The sequence below is a fragment of the Ursus maritimus genome, unplaced genomic scaffold, assembly GCF_017311325.1.
Source record: "Ursus maritimus isolate PB19 unplaced genomic scaffold, ASM1731132v1 scaffold_23, whole genome shotgun sequence".
Lineage (NCBI taxonomy): Eukaryota > Metazoa > Chordata > Mammalia > Carnivora > Ursidae > Ursus > Ursus maritimus.
In genome coordinates, this window is record NW_024424786.1 from 10,162,230 (window position 1) to 10,181,540 (window position 19,311).

The following is a 19,311-nucleotide window of genomic DNA, read 5'->3' on the forward strand; positions in this document are numbered from 1 at the left end:
TTTCCTCACAGATGATCAAATGGTATAGAATTCGAGATTGAAAGTCATTTTCTCTGAAAAATTTTCAACCAACTTTATTTAGGTATTCCTGACATTTTTGAAGACATTCCTCTTTTTTCTGTCAACTTCAATGTTGTTATAAAATGCAATACCATTCCAATTCCCCAGTCTTTGTTTATGATCTTTTTATAAATCAGTAAGCTTTAAGGATTCTCTCACTAGTCCTTCTTTTATGAAACATCAAAAGACAGTTTCTTGTTATTGGATAATACTCATTTTTCTGGACACTCACTGAGCCCTGTGAATCTGAAAATGTACTTACCCTTCAAGTTGAGAAAATTTGCTTGTACGTGTTTTGTTTTTGTTTTTGTTTTTTTTGTTTTTTCCTTCTTTTCTCTGTTCTGTCTTTCTGGAAGCTCTGTTATTCAGGTGTTATACTTCCTGTTTTGAAATTGTAATTGTTTTTTCTCCTATAAATAGATGAACTCATATTTTTGTCTTTTTATTCTGCTGTTCTTTTGCTCCTTCATTATCTCTGTTTCTTCTTAGTTTCTGTTTGTCTGTTTCAATCTTTTGCTTTTGCCTTAGAGACTGTCTTACGTATTTGCTGATTCTTGGCAATCCGCTCATACTTCAGGGTGAATAAATGAAAGCTGATTATAAGCTTTGTGTGCACATAGGAGAATGTCACTTGGTGGGTTTCACTGTAGGGCGATGAGGTAGTGAGGGGATCTTTTCATTTGAAACCTACAAAATTTGGTATCTGCAGTTCTAATTTCACAGACTATTTACTTTCCCCAGAGACAAGTCCCCTGAACTCCTTTCTATGGAGCTCTTTATGGCTGCCTGTGTTCTGAGAGCTGAGCAAGACAAAGAAGACTAAGGATCTTAGGATTCCCTGAATTTCACGTAGTTGCCCTATTTTCAGGATGGCACCACTCCTCCATCATCCACCGTCTCTGGTGCTCCTGAGTTCACAGCTTTCTGGTTTGATTTCTGCATGAAGTAAATTACTCAGTTGCTGCCAGGGTGAGGTTGGAGAAGAGCAGTACCTGGATGACGACGGGAGAGAGATCCTGAAAATTCCAGCTGTTCCTTGTACCAAATGTTGGCTCCTTCTTTGGTTTTCAACTCCACCCACATGTATGCTTTCATAGGCCTTAGGACCATCTTTCCTGAGCTTTATTGAAGATCTAAACAAAGTTGGCTTTTGACTTGTTGGGTTTTACCACCGTCATATCACCAACTGCAAGTTTAAGTGCGAGCTTTCTTTACTCTCTTGAGTCTGTTATCACTGTTCCTTCCTTTTTTTTCTTTGTCTTTGTGAGTTATAACATTTCATAAAATTCCCTTACAAATATTTTATTAGGTTTTCAGGGGTGAGCACCGATAAAGAGTATATTCAATAACCATGATCAACTGGAATTTCTGTAATTACACATTTTAGTATATATTATTTAATGTTTGTCTTTCTGGGAAAGTTCCAGGACAGGAACCATATCTTTTTGCTTTTCCTCATACCTTCTGTGTTGAGCACAGTTTATTGAATGAATGGACTGATTTGTAAGAGCTTTCTACTGCACATCTGACAATTCTAACAGTGTCCTTGATTTTCTCTTATGTTTCCTCCAGCATGTTGCATTTCTGGTTAAATTTTTGTTGGCCTGGATGATCCCTGATGTTCCAAAAGATGTTCTGGACAGAATCAAGCGAGAAAAGTTAATGACTATCAAGATTCTCCATGACTTTGAGCTTAACAAATTAAAAGAGAACTTGAGAATTAATTCTAGTGAACTTGCCAAACAAGTCTTGATTCAGGAAAACAAGGCACAACTGGCTAAATCAACAGTCTAATCAACATAATGAGCAAGAAACTGGTTGCTTGTCTGGCTTCACAATTTTCCTTGGGTTTTGGGCTAGAGGCCAGAAGGCATGTGTCAATTTCATGCCACCTCTTCTTCCTTCTTTTTTAATTCAAAGTTTTTGTACACTTCTACAGAGGTCACCTTTGTGAAGTTGGAAGAATACCACTTGTCTGCTTCATTGGCTCTGCTCTCCCCAGATATTGTTTTCTGACGTTCTAGAAATGATTGTTAAGAGTGCATGTTGAATCAGAATATTGGAAAATCATGGAATGTTGCAGTTTAGATTAAACACTGGACTTGGGCTGTCCCATCACGTTCCAGTGCATCTGCACATTTTCATGGTCTTCTCTTGGGGTGTTTGATAACTCCTCCCATCAAGAAAAATGTTGGGATAAAAAGAAGGGAAGTGAAGAGGCCTCCTGAGCCATGTATATCTTGCCATCGCAGACTACGTGAATGAAAAACCCAAATCAGACGACTTGAGAAAACTCACATATTAAAAATGTTGGGTAAATATCATGGCAGGGGTTTGTTCCCAAAATCATCCTGAGTAAGTTAAGTTAAACTTCCATCAGAATCCCAGATTCCCCTTCCAGGTCAGTGCAGAATTGATTTTTTAAGAGACTGAACATTTGGGTTTCAACAAAACTAACAACTCTATTCTTTAAAGACAACATTTTGGTAACAGTAGTTTCAAGGCTGGATTGTCTTATCTGGAAAACAGCATTAAGAAGTTGTTAGGTTGCTTCCGTTCTTCAAGTAAATGAAAGATATTATAGAGAAGTAAATGTGTCTTCTTAGTAGTTAACGAATGCAAGACAATGAATATTGATTAATTTATTGACTTTAATCTGAAAAAATCGTTGAATTATTTTTAAAAATCATTTTTCTTCTACAATGCGTATTTTGCATCATGAAGCCTGTTTGAGCATAAGCTCTTTGTGTAAGTTAGGTACAAGTTGTTTATGAAACTTGATCTCTCTGTTTAAAGCAATCTTGAATCTTTTAATGAGTTTACACTGTTTTCTATTGATGCATCACTTCATACAATGCTCAGTGCCTTGTCCCTATGCCTTTGACACACAAGAAGTGGTTGTGCTGTTCATCTGATGTGATGTAACATCTCAAATATTAGCTCGTTTTAGAGAAATTGTCAATATTACATCAGTCACAGAGTTTAACACCAAAAGTAGATCAACCAAGTAAGAAGGGGGTGATGGATTTGATAGCTAAGTGAAAAAAAAAATTAATTGCATTATTTCTTTCATACTTAGGCCTATGACACATGTACACCAGTTCTTCTTTCTCTTAAAAAAATACTTCGTGTATATTTTTAACACTGAAAAGTGAGAGATACAGTTCCGATATAGGACTTGCATCTCTAGCTTCAAATTACATTTCAGTTCCAAAAGAATGGTGTTTTTTTAATTGTATACAAAAGAAGAAACTTTATCACAAGATATTTTTTTAAAAGTAGTTTCATTATTTGATACTAATACATTTTTGTAGAATTGCCAACATTAAGTATATGGCAGGTAGTATTAACTAATGATCTATATTAAGCATGTAGAAATGAGGATTATGAATTTTATAAAACCATGAGACTGTTACCCCAATACTGGCAGTAATGACTTGTCATCCACTGGGTAGATTTTATTTAAAAAAAAAAAACACACTTTTTTTGGTGTAATTTAAAATGATCTCATTATTGAAGAATGATGTCATAGGAGGAGGAGACCTATTTCTTGCTTGAGAACACCAGTCAGTGTTATTACGAAGTAAAGCCACAGATGCAGTATCTTTGGTTTGTCATATCAAACTCTGTGTTACTACAGTGTTGCCCCTTTGCACAGCTCATACGTATTGCTTTCTTCCTCGGTGCTAATAAAAATAAGGAAGAGTGTGGAAATTGATTTCTTGGATATAAGTTTTAGTTTGTATGGCTTAACAGTATTTATAGACACAGAGTGTTAAGATAAATAAAGACAAATTTAATTCACAATGTTATCTGTACACTGCAATCTTAAAAACAAACCAACTCAAGTGTCAGGTTTCTAGAATGTATGGAGAAACTAGCAAGAGAGGAAATAGTTTTAAGACAAGAAAATAATTCCTATGATTGGTAGATATTTCCTTTTTAAAACGTTATTGACAAATACTTTGTATTCATGTTTCCATTTTCCACCAAGAAGTTTTTCCTTGTTTCACAGGTTTTAAAATGAAATACAAGTATCCCTCACTTTCCTAAAAGGTTGCTAACCAAAATCTAAAGCCAAATCAATTCAGGTAGATTTGGCTTATCTAATTAAACTCATGTTATTATGGGAGGGCTTAATCAAGAGCACCTGATGACTAAAAAGAAGTTGATATTTATCAGCATGGCTAATGTTTTTATCATTCAATCAAACCCATACTTATTTTTTTCAGAAATGGTCCGAGAAACATTTGAGACTTTATTTGAAATAATTTTAAGTGCAAAAACCAAAAACCAAAAAAACCTCTTTCAAATGTCATCCCTAATCCTTGCCTTCATCAGTTTTTCTTTGCACACAAGAAGCAGAATCCTCTTCAAAACACTTATTTCAGAGGAATCCATCAAGAAGGGAGTATCTTAATTAGATGGAATGCTGTCCTATTTTTGCTGCATCTCATGACTCCTCTTGGCTTTAACGTTCTTCTCTTAACTAAGCCATTAAGGCAGTTATCATGGAGAAGATGGAAAGAAGATGATAAGAGGGACAGAAGATGAACGGTATAAAGTTCTGTCCTTATAAAGCTGTGCTTGCTTGCAATGGGGAGAGGCATTTGGGAGGCAGCGTGGTGCTGCTGTGGGTGGTAAGAGGAATGTCTCTCCTAAGCCATCTTAGTGAGGGTGAGAGAAAAGCCAAAGTTTCAAGTTGAAAACTGTTAGGTGTCAAAAGTAAAACTTTGATTCCAAAGTGATTTTGCACTGTGAGGTGCTACATGTACCATGAATCTCTGTTGATTGACTCCAGTTGAGGGTGAGGAATTTGTACTGCTCATGCAAAAGGGGAATCTATTGTTTTGAAAGAACCTTTCTATAATAGTTGTTTTTAATTAGCAGTAGTTATTATGTTAGCAAAGAATGTTAATGGGGAAAAGAGCATTTCCAGAAGTACTGTTGGCTAGGCTTTGAAGTCCGCTACCATGATTCACTGTAACTATTACGTTGTTCTTTTTCTAGAAAATTTTTACTCTTCTGCTTTATGTGTGATAATTCAAGTATGTCGAGTATTCCAGCATTATGTAAAAATTCATGAGAATATTAAAAAGAAGAGCATGGTTGAATGTATGTGAGATACCTTCTTCCATTCCCCCCAAAAACATTTGACTAGGAATGTCTTTCCTATGAGCGATTTTGTGCCATGGTGTTAACCAAGAAAATGAGTGGTCCTTTCTGTTTTCCTTCTTCCATTTTTCCCTTCCCCCGAGGAGATGAATATGGGGTTACGCAGGGAAAGTTGCTCTGTAGTAACACGTATATAAATCTCAAGAGATTCAACTCATGCAGTGAATAAGGCAATACTTTGGCATGAATTCAATTTATCCTTACGGTAAAATGTTAATATAATTCTTCTTCTTAAAAACCTCCTCAAAAGGTTTTTAAGCCTCTTTTTGTTTAGAAACATTAAATGTGTTACATGTAACATGTTTAATTCACTAGATTATGTGTTTGTGAGATTTAGAGATGCAAATTCCTCAGAGTAAGAGGCTGCGTGGTCCAGAAGTTTGGAAAGCAATGAAACTATTTTCATTGTTTTGCCTCTTTATTTTTTCTACTTTGGTGGTGGATAAAGGTGAATAGAAAGCCCTAGGGAGAAAAATAGTATGTTGAGGTATAATCTGAATAAAAATCCCATACTTCTGAAAAAGAAACCCACAACCACATGCATTGGAATTATCTGGGATAATTGTGAGAAATGCATATCCCTTGGTCCTATTCCAGATCTCTAGGAAAAAAATCTCTGGGAGAGGAGCTTTAAAAAATCTCCCAAGTTAAATTTCAGTGGGTATAAGACTCAAGAATTTCCTAACAATGCCAAATTTCCTAGCCTAGAGCACTTTTTCGTAATAACTCTCAAACTTGTCATTCCATTCATCAGGGCAGGTAGACTCAGGATTTCCAAGTTCGTAGAACTGTTCTAATTCTGCAGTGTGCAGAAGTAATCCAAATCTTATACCTTAAGAGCCCTAGACTTATAGTTTCTACTTAATTAAAAAAAAGAGAGAGAAGATAAAATATATCTGCTTTTACCTATATATTCAAGAAAAGAAAAGTGCACACTGGCCAGAAATCAAGGTGAATACATCACATTCTCTGTATGAAAGATGTATTTTAGGTTGAAAGAATACACAGATTTTCAGAATTTAATCAGGACAGCAAAACTATGAATATTGTAGAATATAGAATTTGTTATAGAAAAATAAGCCTTTTGAAACTGTGGAAGAAAATGGAAATCAATGGTGGGAAAGGGAGATTTGGAGGGTCAGAGAAAGGCACTGTTCACCTCTCATGGAACACTGCCGTCGATGGACAAATTGGAGCACGTGTGGATATTCAAGAGCTGAAGTGAGACTGGGAAGGAGGGCGAGTGAAGGAGTCTTTGGAAGGTTGTTGCTTCTGTATACCTACTTACTTCTGCGAGTTTGCAGCCCAGCTTCCCTGCTGGTCAGCAAGATCTGGACGTGAAGAGTGAGACAAGATTCCCGTCTTGTGTGTCCTTCTATCTGGCTGCAAAGATCTCCAGAGAGAAGTAGCAGCCGCTTTACTCTGTCTGCCTCTTTTGCAAATCTCACCTGACACCATATAAGGAAAAGACTTCTGGAAATTACAGCTCCAGCTTAACCAAAACGACTGTATGAACAAAATTTTACCAGATTAATGAAACTATTGATCATTTGAATGATGTGACTAAAAAATGGAGCCAATTTGCCTTCATAAAATGCCGTGTTCAATAACTAAGAATAGGAATTTCTTTTCAAGAACGTTGTAAACACAAAATCTGACCAAATGTAAGGTCATTAAAAAAAACTTAGAAAATTTCAAAGGACTAAAATCAATCAGAAAGGTTTTCTCTGTCTACAATAAAATGAAACTAGAAAACAATAAGATAACTAGAAAAGTATGTGACAGATTGTGAAATAACTAATGGATCAAAAAAATCGATCAAAATAGAACCTAGAAGATAATTCTAATTACATGGATCCAGAAGTTCTGAGCAGCTCAAATTTTGTGAGTGTACTAAATACTTCTGGATTGCTTTTAGGGGAAGTGTACAGCCTTCAGTTCGGCTATTCAAACAGAACGAAGAAAAAATAGGCTAAGCATCAAAAGAAGTTAGAGAATAGCAATGTAAACAAAAAGAAAAAGAAGGAGAAATGAATTTAAGAGGAGAAATTACGAAAAGCTTCCAGAAATCATCATTGTTAATGGGAACATGTTAGACCCGCCGCTTTTATAATCACCAAAAAGAAATTACACTTCCAGTAATAATAGCCTGGGTTTTGTTCAGATCATGGAAACTCTGAGAACAACTAGAAAAGTTGGGTGAAATGTTTTAAAAAGTTGGAAATATCAGAATTACAAAGCAAAGGGGGGACTCGCAGCCTTTTAGAATCAGTATCCAAGAGAGGGGAGAAAAACACAGTGAGCGAGGTCAGCCCGTGTTTGTGGTGATTTTTCTCCTAAAGGAAATTGGAGATTCCAAAAGCAAAAAGGACTAGCTGAAAGGGAGAGAAGCTGAGCTGAGCATTCAACAGACTTAGGGCTTGGGGAAAATATTTAAGTTCAGGGCCCACCATGGATAAATAGTCTTGGTAAAATCCCAGGGCTGTCTGTTGAGACTTCACATATAAAGACACAAAGAGGTTGAAAGGCACAGAATGGAAAAAAGATACTCCATGGAGACACTAACTTAAATGAAATAAGATAGATTATACAAATATCAGGCAAAGTAAATTATGAGGCAAGATGTAATAACTAGACTTCGAGATATTTTATAATAAAAAACAGTAATTTTTGAAATACATAGCTATTCTAAAGATCTATAACTAATAACATACAAGAAAATACATAAAAGAAATGTTGGTAGAACTAGAAGGGATAATAAATCCACAACCATATTGATATGCTCTTGTAACTGGTAGACTAAACAGGAAAAAGAAAATGCAACAAGGACATGGCCTATTTAACAGTACAATCAATCAACATGACATAGAGAGAACATTACATCAAAAATAGCAAAATACACACTCTGTTCAGGTGCACATGGAATATTAGCCAAAATGGAACATATCCTGGGCCATAAAGCGAACACAATTTCCGAGAACTGAAATCATTTGGAGTATGTTCTCTGACCACAGCAGATTAAACTAGAACTCAGTAGAAGACAGATAACTGGAAAATTTTCAAAATATCTGGAAATTAAGCAACACAATTCTCAATGCCATATGGATTAGAGGAGAAATCTCGATGGATATTAGGTAACCTTTTTAAATGAAAATGAATATTGCCATTTCATGATTTGTGGGAAGCAGCTAAATTGCTGTTTTAAGAAAAAAATACCTGGATTTTAATGCATACATTAGACAAAATTACGAAAATAGATTAAACTTCTATCTCAAATATATAGGAAGAAAATTAGCAACATAAAGCCAAAGAATGGAGAAAAGAGCAAATAATAAAAATAAAACAGAAAGCAAGCATACAACAGAGAATATTAACTAAGACAAAAGTCAATTCTTTGAAAAAGCTAACAAAATTAATAAATGCCTAGCAAGAAATGATCAAGAGAAAGAGAAATCACAAATGACCCAAATCAGGAGACTATCTTCATGGCCAGGGACCAGCAAAACAACCATTAAAGAAATGGTAGATACATTAACTTCTTTAAAAGTAGGAAATTCTATTCAATAAAAGACAACATTAAGAGTGTGAAAATATATGCCACAGATAAAAAGTATTTCCAAAATGGCTCATACCCAGAATATATGAGTAAGTTCTATAAATGAAATAAAGACTGCCCAATTTTTAAAACTGGGTAAAAGACTTTAAACGGACATTTTACCAAAGACGTCCAAATTACCAATGAACTATGGAAAGGTAAACAGCACCGTTAGTCATGAGAGAGATGCCAATTAGACCAGTACACCCCTCTCTGAATGGCAAATATGAAATGACTGACAATACAAGTATTAGAAAGGAAAGAGGCCAGTGGAATGCTCTTCCACTGCTGATGGGACCGAAAATTATTACCAACACTTTGAAAATTGTTTGGTATGAGCTGCTAACTCTAAACATTACTTTACCCTGTGACTGAACAATATTTAGATACTTAAATCCACCAGAAGACATGTAAAGCATAGTCCATTATTTATTATACTCCAAACTAGCTACTATCTAAAAATCTAACAACAATATAATGGAGAATTAAGTTGTGTTATAGTAATTAAATAGAATGCTAACGGCAATGAAATAATGAAGTATCATGATTACATTTCACAGAGCATAAAAGCAGCTCAACGCAAAGGAGTACATTTGCATGTCTAATGTACATGTTTTTGGTGTCCATAAAGTTACAAAACATGGCAAGGTGAACCATGATAGGAAAGGTCAGAGTAATGGTTACTTTCAGGGGGAGTTGTCCTTTGGGAGAATGCATGAAGCAATTTCCTGTGCTATTGAAAATGTTTCATATTTTCGATTGAGTTGGGTTACACAGGTGTATACGTAACCGTGAATTCATTAAGCTGTACATATCTGTTCACTGTACTCTATGAATATTATGTATCAATAAAAAAATTGAAATTGTAATCCTGGAATAGGAAAAGGTATTTACAACATATGTTCCTGACAAAGACATATCCACAATATTTTTGGAAACTGCTGCAAATTTATAAGATAGACAACCTGTTATTGAAAATGGTTCAGAGGCTTAAACACACAATATAAAAAAAAATTTTCCAAATAAAATAAATACATAAATACATGACAAAGTGCTCAACTTTATTATTATGCAGGAAAATTAGTGTGCAGGCAATATCTCTCCTGATCATCGATGTAAAAATTCTCAACAAAATATTAAATCCAACAATGTATAAAAAGAATTATGCACCACAACTAAGTAGCACTCATCCCAGGAATGCTAGGCTGATTCAGTCTTTTTTTTTTTTTTTTAAAGATTTTATTTATTTATTTGACAAAGAGAGACAGCCAGCGAGAGAGGGAACACAAGCAGGGGGTGTGGGAGAGGAAGAAGCAGGCTCATAGCGGAGGAGCCTGATGTGGGGCTCGATCCTACAACGCCGGCATCACGCCCTGAGCCGAAGGCAGACGCTTAACGCCTGCGCCAGCCAGGCACCCCAGGCTGGTTCAGTCTTCACAAATTGATCAGTTAATCCATCAGACCAATAAACTGATGAAGAAAAACCACATAATCATATCAATAGGTTCAGAAAAAGCATTTGACAAAATCCAACACCCATTCATAATAAAAACTTCCAGAAAACTATTTTTTTCATCTCAAAATGGATGATGGAATCATTTTCAAATTTTAGGTATGGTAATGGCATTATTGCTATAATTTTGAGAATATATATCTTTTAGAGACACATTCTATTTGTGGGTGAAATGACACAGTAATTATATCCTTTAAAATAATCCCTGATGGGGAGGGGAAGTTAAATGGGAAGAGATATGAATAAAACAAGATTACCAGGTGTTCACATTTGTTCTAGTTCAGTGGGGGGACATAACTGTTTTCAGAGCTATTCTTTCCACTTTTGTATGTGTCCGAAGTTTTTCACAACAGTCAAAAACAACAGCGAACTACAAACTGGCAAACAATTTAATTCTAGAAATTTATGTTACAGAAATAATAAATTCGTAAACTGCAGATAGAGAAATTTGTGTGGAAAGTTGATAGTTCAAGTATATTCTTTTCACGGGAGTATTGTTTATAACAGGCAAATATTGGAAATAACCCGAAAGTAAAGATTAAATAAGTTAACAATGTGGGATATAACACAGTCTATTTGATAAAATGAATATGGAGATTCTGCAAAATAGTAATTTCATTTGTATACAGTTGAGTTCACAATTTAACTTATATTAGAAACGGAGATAAGCAGGATTATTTTTGTCTGTAATCATTCTTATCTTGATCGCCACCTGCTGGTAGCAAGGAGAAATATAATTTCTAACCGTTACCTAGTTCCCGAGTTAGTTGAAACCAAAAAAGTAAACAGAACGCTTAGGTTAATCTCCGTAATTCCTGGATAAAAATGCTTCGTCTCTCAGGGGGGCCTGCCTCCCCTCTTGTTTCTACAGCAAAGATGGTGTTCCAGTTTATTAGTGGAGGGAAATGTGGAATGGGAGAAGGGTCTCTCGTCTCCCACTGATTTTGGACTATGTGCACTGTTCTCCACTGCTCTTTGGCAAATGACCTTTGTAGGCACCGCCACTGGGAACCTGGTGGCATTCTATGACAAGCAAACCTGTGATATTGGCTTGGATAATACACTCCAGGAGGAGCAACTCTCTTCCTCTTGCCAGCTCTACTTGCCCTCAGGTTTTGCTAGCTAGCGGCCTCTCAGCTTATGTGATGGCCTCATCTAGCCCCCTGGCCCAGGGGCCTGCTCTCAACCTCCGCTGGATAGTGCCCTCCGTCTTCCAAGGGCGCCAAATGGAAGTTTTACAGGTTCTCACCTTAGGACCCGCTATACACAAGAAGTGAGGGAGGTTGGGGCGCCTGGGTGGCTCAATAGTTAAGTGTCTGCTTTCAGCTCAGGTCATGATCCCAGTGTCCTGGGATCAAGCCCCGCATTGGGCTCCCTGGTCGGCAAGCCCACTTCTCCCTCTCCCTCTGCCTGCTACTCCCCCTGCTTGTACTCTCTCTCTGTCAAATAAATAAATAAAATCTTAAAATAAAAAAAAAAAAAAGAATTGAGGGAGGCTTGAGGAGGACAACTAAATGGCCTGATCACACCCACCCATTCTTTGTTATTATGTTGGGCTGATCCATATTAGTGCCGAGTCCTCTGTATAACTTCCTAGTTTCCTCCTTGAGACCCAGCTGGATATCAGGGCAAGTACTTCCCGCTCTCAGTCTTCCCATGCTTGTTGCAGAGAATGCAATAAGGATTGGGTGAAATACTGTCTTTAGTATGTGATTCCAAGGAGTGAGAAGATTGGACAGGGAATAAAGCATGTGTTTATCAGTGGGCTACCATTATAGGACACTAGAGTTCAGCTTTACTGAGAATCCTCAGAGATACTGTTGAAAACAAAGTTCGGAATTCTTACACTGAGGGAGGGACAAGATGGGGTTTTTATCCACCAACGTCCATGGCTCATTGATTAAAGGTTGCTTCTAGGAATAACTCTTATGAAGTTCTACCTGTCCCTGCAAGCCAAGAACATTCTAGCAGCCAGAAAAATCATTCTGAAAAAGGTCAAGAGATGCAGGCACTTGGGGTGGGATGCCAACTGTCTCTATGGAAACTGTGCACTGAAGCTGCAGTAAACTCTAGGAGAGTGAAGGGCAAGGGGTGGGGCACCAGGGGCATCTGCTTACATCCCCTCACCTTATTAGGATACGTATTCCTCTCTGGACTGACACTTAGGAAGGGGAAATTGAAATTCATGTCTGATTAATATTCTTTCCTCTTTTTGATTTCATCTTTCTGTCACCATCCTCCAAAGCAGCGAGATTTCCCATTTGTCATACATTGCTTTTCCCCAGTTCTAAATCCATTATTGCTCAAGATTATTTTTGAATAGCAAACTGAGGTTATTTTTTGTTTTTTCCTATGCACTGAAAGAACTCTATGGGTGACATCTCTAAGCTTAGCTCTTGGTTTGCAAATGGAAGCCAAATGCATTTTTTTAAAAAAAGACCTCTTTATTGAAGTATAAATACATCATATACAATTCAGTCATTTAAAGGGTACAATTCAGTGGATTTTAGTATATTTACATACACATGATGATTAAATAATACCCTAAACATTGATTTATTGCTACTGTGAACTGAAAGGTGGGCAGATGAGGGAGAACAGTAATTATCAGCACCACCATTCATGACTTTGTGCTAGAGGACTCACAAACGTGAGTATTAAATTCCAATGTAAGACCCTATTATTATTATTATTATTATTATTATTATTAATTATTATCATTAAGGGTTTTGGGACATTATTATTATTAAGACCCTATGAAGGGCACTTCTGCTTCTGGCATATCAGAGGTACTGGTCTTGGACTTCCTGCAAAGAGTAAACAACTAGCCCTCACTGATTTGGGCTTCTTGAGAGAAGGGAAAAGAATGAAGAGAACTCTTTTAGCCTCTGGGCTCTCTGCCTGGAGGCACTTTCAAGGCTGAATAATAGGGAGAGGAGGCCCCACCAGGAGAGGAGGCCCCACCAGGGCCTGGCTTGTTGAGTGGAGGGGACAGATACTGGAGTTCAGGTTGCTGGGAAGGCTGATATTTGCAGGATGTACCACTGGAAAAGAAGAACCTATGTAGAGAGCTCCAGAAATCTACACAGGAATTCCCTTAATTCTCTTGCCAACTACTAAACTGTGTGTGAGGTCAGGCAAATGATTCCCAGGTGGTTATCAGCTGAACGGTTCTCAGAGCTCATGCTGATACGGGGAAAGGCAGAGTTTTTACTATGTGTGGTGGAAAGAACTTGCGAACGCCCGTGACAATCAGTAGAGATCCTAGAAAGGTCACACCTTGTATGATACCTTAGAGTTGTCTCATGTGAGACAGATTAACTTAGCCCTAGGGTATAGGCTACTCAACAATGCTTAAAAATAAGTCATGAAAGAATCAGATGGATTCATAATAATATAACTGCATTTTAAAAACAGTTTTCAAAGGAAGAAAGGAAAATGCAGACATTCAACGGTGTAACATTTACAAAGCTCAGCATATAATAAAAAATTATTAGACACGTAATGAAGTGGGAAACTATAATCCATGACAGAAGTCAAACAAGTCAACAGAAGCAGATGTAGAAATGACAGAGATGATTAAATTACTGGTTATTGACTTTAAATTGGCTAATATCTCTATACCTAGTATCTATCTGTCTATCCAGGGACTTACAAGAGAGATTGCTTCCAACTCATTTTATGAGGCCAGCATTACTCTGTAAAATCAAAAAGAAATATTACAAGAAAGCAAAAGCACAGGCTTCTATGCCTTATGAAGATAGAAACAAAAATCTTTAAATTGATGTTAGCAAACCGAATCAATAACATATAAATATTACAATACATCACATCCAAATGGGGTTTATCCTAAAGGGGCAAAGCAAAGTTGGTTTCATATTCAATAGTTCATTGACATAATTAGCCACATGTAAAGAATAAAGGAGAAAAATCATGCAATCACGTTACTTAAAATTTTGGAGAAAAATAAAAAGACAATTCAACACTCATTCATAACAAAAACCCTCAGCAAACTGGTAACAAAAGAGAATTTTTACAACTTGATAAAGGGCATCAACAAAAAACTACACTAACATCAAACCTAGGGAAAATTTGGGGAACAAAACCAGGGTTTTTGCTTTAATCTACTTCATTCAACATTGTGCTGAAGGTCCTAATGAATGTAATAGGGCAAAAAATAAATAAATAAAGGGCATAGAGATTGGAGAGGAAATAACAAAGCTGCATTTGTCAATGGCATGATCGCACATGTAGAACACCTTAACAAAAGCTAATAGAATAATAGTTGAATTTAGCAAGGTCATAGCATGTAAGGTGAATACACAAAAATCAATTTTAATGAATAGTTGGAAAATGGCTAAATAATCTTCAACTTCTAAAATTATGTGTCTCAGCAAAAAAAAATATATATATATATAAATATATAATTGTTTCAGCTCCCTCTATTTAAGGAAATTAAATGACTTCAGCCATCAAACTGTCAACCCCTAAAAAAGTAGATTTAAAACCTGTGTGATTCATGACTCATTAAAAAAAAAAAAAGTGACATTTCCACCAGAGTTTTAAACCAGGTCAGTCCGATGGCAACACCAGACCACAAAATTGCCTCTCCAGCTGTGAAGACAGGGCAGAAATAATACTGCATGCTTTTCAGTGGTCTCTATTCTGGAATGCCGATCTATACTTTGGGTAGTGAATAATCTTATTTAAAATTTTAAAGCTGCCTTTTTGTGTTCACACAGCACCGTGGTTGTTATTTTCCTAGACTGCAGAGAAGCACACAACAGGCTGCGAAGTCCGGAGGAGTTTCTGTCCCTCCCTGCACTGAAGCATTGTTGCGTCCAGCCTCACGTCACTAGTAAGGATCGAGACTTGCTTAGCTAATCGGTTTCACTGCCCTTCCAAAGGCCTTTCTCCATCTCCAAAAGACCACCCTAGGGCTAGAAAGAAATTGGATCTCTGAACCTTTTTTTTTTTTTTTAATTCTGGTTCTAAATGGGATTGTAAAGGCTATAAGAAAGAAAATTATTTGGGGGCAGTGGTGGTAGGCAGCTCTTCCCTTGGGCTTTAAATCTCTAATGAGGACAAGGTCACTGGAAACTATCGAATTGCCACACTCTTCTGGGGCACAGATCATATTCCTAGATTTGACCAATGACCTGGCTCATGGCTCATTCTCTCATTGAACCAGCTAAGTCCCAGGAACTGAAAACACAATACTGATGAGCGATTTTTAAGCACTTTGCATGTGAGAGACACTATGAGCTGTGTGTTTTTCATGCAGGATTTCATTTAATCCTCACAACAACTGCTTGGGGTGAGTCAGGGTGTTAAAGCCGCTTTGCGTGAGGAAACAGACTTGCACAGACAGAGGGACTTGGGCAAGGGAGAAGAGTGAAGGGACCGGGATCCAGTTCCAGGCCATCTGAGCCCCTATCAGACTGGGCAGAGTTCTTGTCCCTGTGCAGTGAATACCTCCATGAGGAGCCAGAGAGCAAATGTTTCTTCCCTAAAGTGCATTCAATTATTGTTTTATAGTAGTTCATCATTATACGATTGTGATAAAGACTGAAAGAAGGGCTATGGACGACTATTAGATCTCACTGAGGATGTCAGAGAATCCCTCCCCGTGGAAGGAAACCTTAAGCTGAAGCCACAAATATTTAGAAGTTAATGAGGTAAAAAGTGGAAAGGGGAGTGAGCTTTCCAGAGAGATGTGCCCTGTAAAACTAAAAAAATTAAAAGAAGCAGCCAACAGTTACTGCTTGATTAATGACAACCAAGCTATACTAATCCCTTTGTAACGATTATTTCTCTTAATTCACACAGGAATTCTTTATTTTTTTATTTTTATTTTTTGAAGATTTTATTTACTTATTTAAGAGAGAGGGAGCTTGAGTGGGGGGAGGGGCAGAGGGAGAAGCAGACTCCCTGCTGAGCAGGAGGTCTGACATGAGGCTGGATCCCCCGACCCCGAGATCAGACCCATGACCCCGAGATCATAACCTGAACAGAAGGCAGACACTTAACCGACTGAGCCACCGACGCGCCCCACACAGAAACTCTTTAAGGTAGATATTATTATTATCCTCATTTTCTTTATCCAGAAACTGAAACTGGGTATAGTCCAGCAATGTAACCGAAACCACACAACCTGTAAAAGGCCAGGGCCTGAACCAGTGCAGTGCAGTTTTAGAATTTAGATTCTTTTTTTTTTTTTTAAGATTTTATTTATTTATTCGGCAGATAGAGACAGTCAGTGAGAGAGGGAACACAAGCAGGGGGAGTGGGAGAGGAAGAAGTAGGCTCCTAGCGGCGGAGCCTGATGTGGGGCTCGATCCCATAACGCCGGGATCACGCCCTGAGCCCAAGGCAGACGCTTAATCGCTGTGCCACCCAGGCGCCCCTAGAAATTAGACTCTTAATTACAATTTGTTATAAGAAAGAAGGAGCCTTGAATTTACTTGTAGTGGATTGAACAGTGTCTCCTCCCAGTTCACGTCTACCTGAGCCTCAGAATGTGACCTTATTTGGGCCTTGAGATCAAACATTCTGAATTTAGTGTGGGCCCTAAATCCAATGACCAAAGTCCTTCTAAGGAGAGAGGACACAGAGACACAGAGAAGAAAGCAATGTGAAGACAGAGGCAGAGGTCGAAGTGACCCATCTATAGGCTAAGAAAGGACAAGGATTGCCACCAACCACTGGAAGCTAGGAGACAGACAGGAGACGATTTCTCCCTCGGAAGGAACCCAACCCTGTTGACACCTTGAATTTGGACTTCCAGCTTCCTAAACTGTGAGAGAATAAATTCTTGTTATTTTAAGCCACCCAGTATGTGGTAATTTGTTGTGATAGCCCTTGGAAACTAATACAGTACCTTTTACCACAAGCAGAACGCAGTAATAAAGTTTAGGAGGATATATTTATTCAACATTATTTACTGTTTGCCTGTCTGGCAAGAGTTATGGAAAATGCACATCATGTAAACATGAACCCCGTTTCTGAAGACTGCAGGGTTAAAAATGACATTTCATACAAGGGTTTTAAATAAATCATCATCATCATCATCATTGTCATCATCATCATATTAATAATTACTCCCATGTGTCAGGCGCTGTGAGAGGTGGCTTACATGCATTATTTAATTTAATTTGCAAAAGATAGATATAACTCATTCCATTTAACAAATAATGAAACTGAGGCTTGATGAGTTTTAATTACCTTCTCCAAGGCTGTTCATTACTTCCAATGACAGAGCTGGATCTCACTGTCCAGTGAGGGGATAAAGGAAGGAACTTCATTAAAGAGCATGCATTTGATCTGGGTCTGGAATCATGAGCTGTGCTGGGCACTGGTAAATGAAGGCAAGGGCAAGGGCATTATGGGTGAGTGGTAGGGAGCACACAGCCCGGAGAGCATGGAGTAGGGCTTCTGTGGGTAATAGCGGGCTCCAATTTGTTGGAGTGTGTAGAACTAAAAAGGGAAAGTGGGAAATCGATTTGGAATGGCAGATTCAGACCAGCTATTGACCAATGAGCAGATGTCAGGAGGAACTGTGAAATAATTCTTGAAAGAGAAGTTCTGAAAGATTTTGCAAAAACAGGTGGAAAGATCTGTGTTGCTTCCAGCAGATAAATCCCACAGGGGTGTGAGAAATGGCCTGGAGCCTGGGAGACTAGTGACCAAGAATCCATTTCGGAGCCAAATGTCATAAGAAAGGACAAAATCCATTCACTTTCTTCAGAAAACAACTCAAAGTTCAAACATCAATTACTCATTTGTTAAAACATACCTGCTGAACCATTCTGTGTCATCCAAACAGTGCTCTGTCTATATGGCGATGTCCTGGGTTTCCACCCTAACTTAGAGGGAAATGTTCACAATGTCTGGAGCCCAGATATCTTGCAAGTGAAGAAGGATGTCCTCAAGTTTCTTGCAGCAGGATCCCGCTTAAGTGGCACCAACATTGACTTGCAATTACGTCTACAGAAGGAAACCCATGGTGTGATGTGATGTGATGGCATCTACATCATAAATCTGAAAAGCACTTGGAAGCAGCTTCTGCTGATGGCTCACGCCATTGTTGCCATTGAAGATGTGGCTGACATCAGTGGCACATCCTCCAGGAATACCGGCCAGGGGGACGGGCTGAAGTTTGCTACCAGAACTACTCTTACTGTTGGCTGCTTGGCTTCTGGAACCTTCACAGCCAGATGCAGGCAGCTTCCCAGGAGCCACATTTTCTGATGGTTACTGATCCCAGGCATGACCACCAGCCTCTCAAAGACATGTCTTATGCTAACCTGTCTACATCACTCCACGTAACATAGACTGTCCTATGCGGACATGCCATTCTGCACAACGACAGGGGGTCTGATGTGGTGATCCTGACCTAGAAGTTCCGAGTATGGGTGGTGTCATGTAAGAACCCATGTCAGATCTCTGCTTCTACAGGGATCCTGAAGAGATGGAAAAGGAAGATCACGTTGCTGCTGAAAAGGCTGTGACCAAGGAGGGATTTCAGGGTCGGTTTACCGGGACTCAACCTGAGGTCTGATGGCATGCAGGTGCCCTCTGTGCCTACCCAGTAGTTCCCTAGCGAGGACTGGAGCACTCAGCCTGCCACTGGGGATGAGGTCACTGAACGGCTAGGGATGGCCAATGAATGGTCTCAAGCTGTTCTTCCATCAGCTCTAATGCAGAAAAATGAAAATATGGTTGACTGAAAATAAACATGTTCTTTAAAAACGACAGATAACAACAACAATAAAAAACCTATTAAGGACCTTCCTTGTAGCAGGAATATTTTGGGTGCCAGGGATAGAAATGAAAACAAAATAGGCACAGTTCTGCCACTTAGGAATTTTCTCTAGTTGACTTAGATACAACAAAACACAAAACAAAGAACCAATGGATACTATGGGCGGCAAACTGAAAGATGTTGTCATCCAAATCCACAGAACCT

At 38.1% G+C, this 19,311-nt stretch overlaps 1 protein-coding gene across 1 annotated transcript in view; it reads left to right on the top strand.

Annotated features, from left to right (window-relative positions):
* ANO5 (anoctamin 5) overlaps window positions 1-1,854 on the top strand; it is a 67,394-nt gene extending 65,540 nt beyond the window's left edge. The window contains exon 20 of the mRNA XM_008686947.2: window positions 1,633-1,854. Within this exon, the coding sequence (XP_008685169.2) occupies window positions 1,633-1,854 (222 nt within the window). The remainder of the gene's footprint in view (window positions 1-1,632) is intronic.
* Window positions 1,855-19,311: the final 17,457 nt, after the last annotated feature.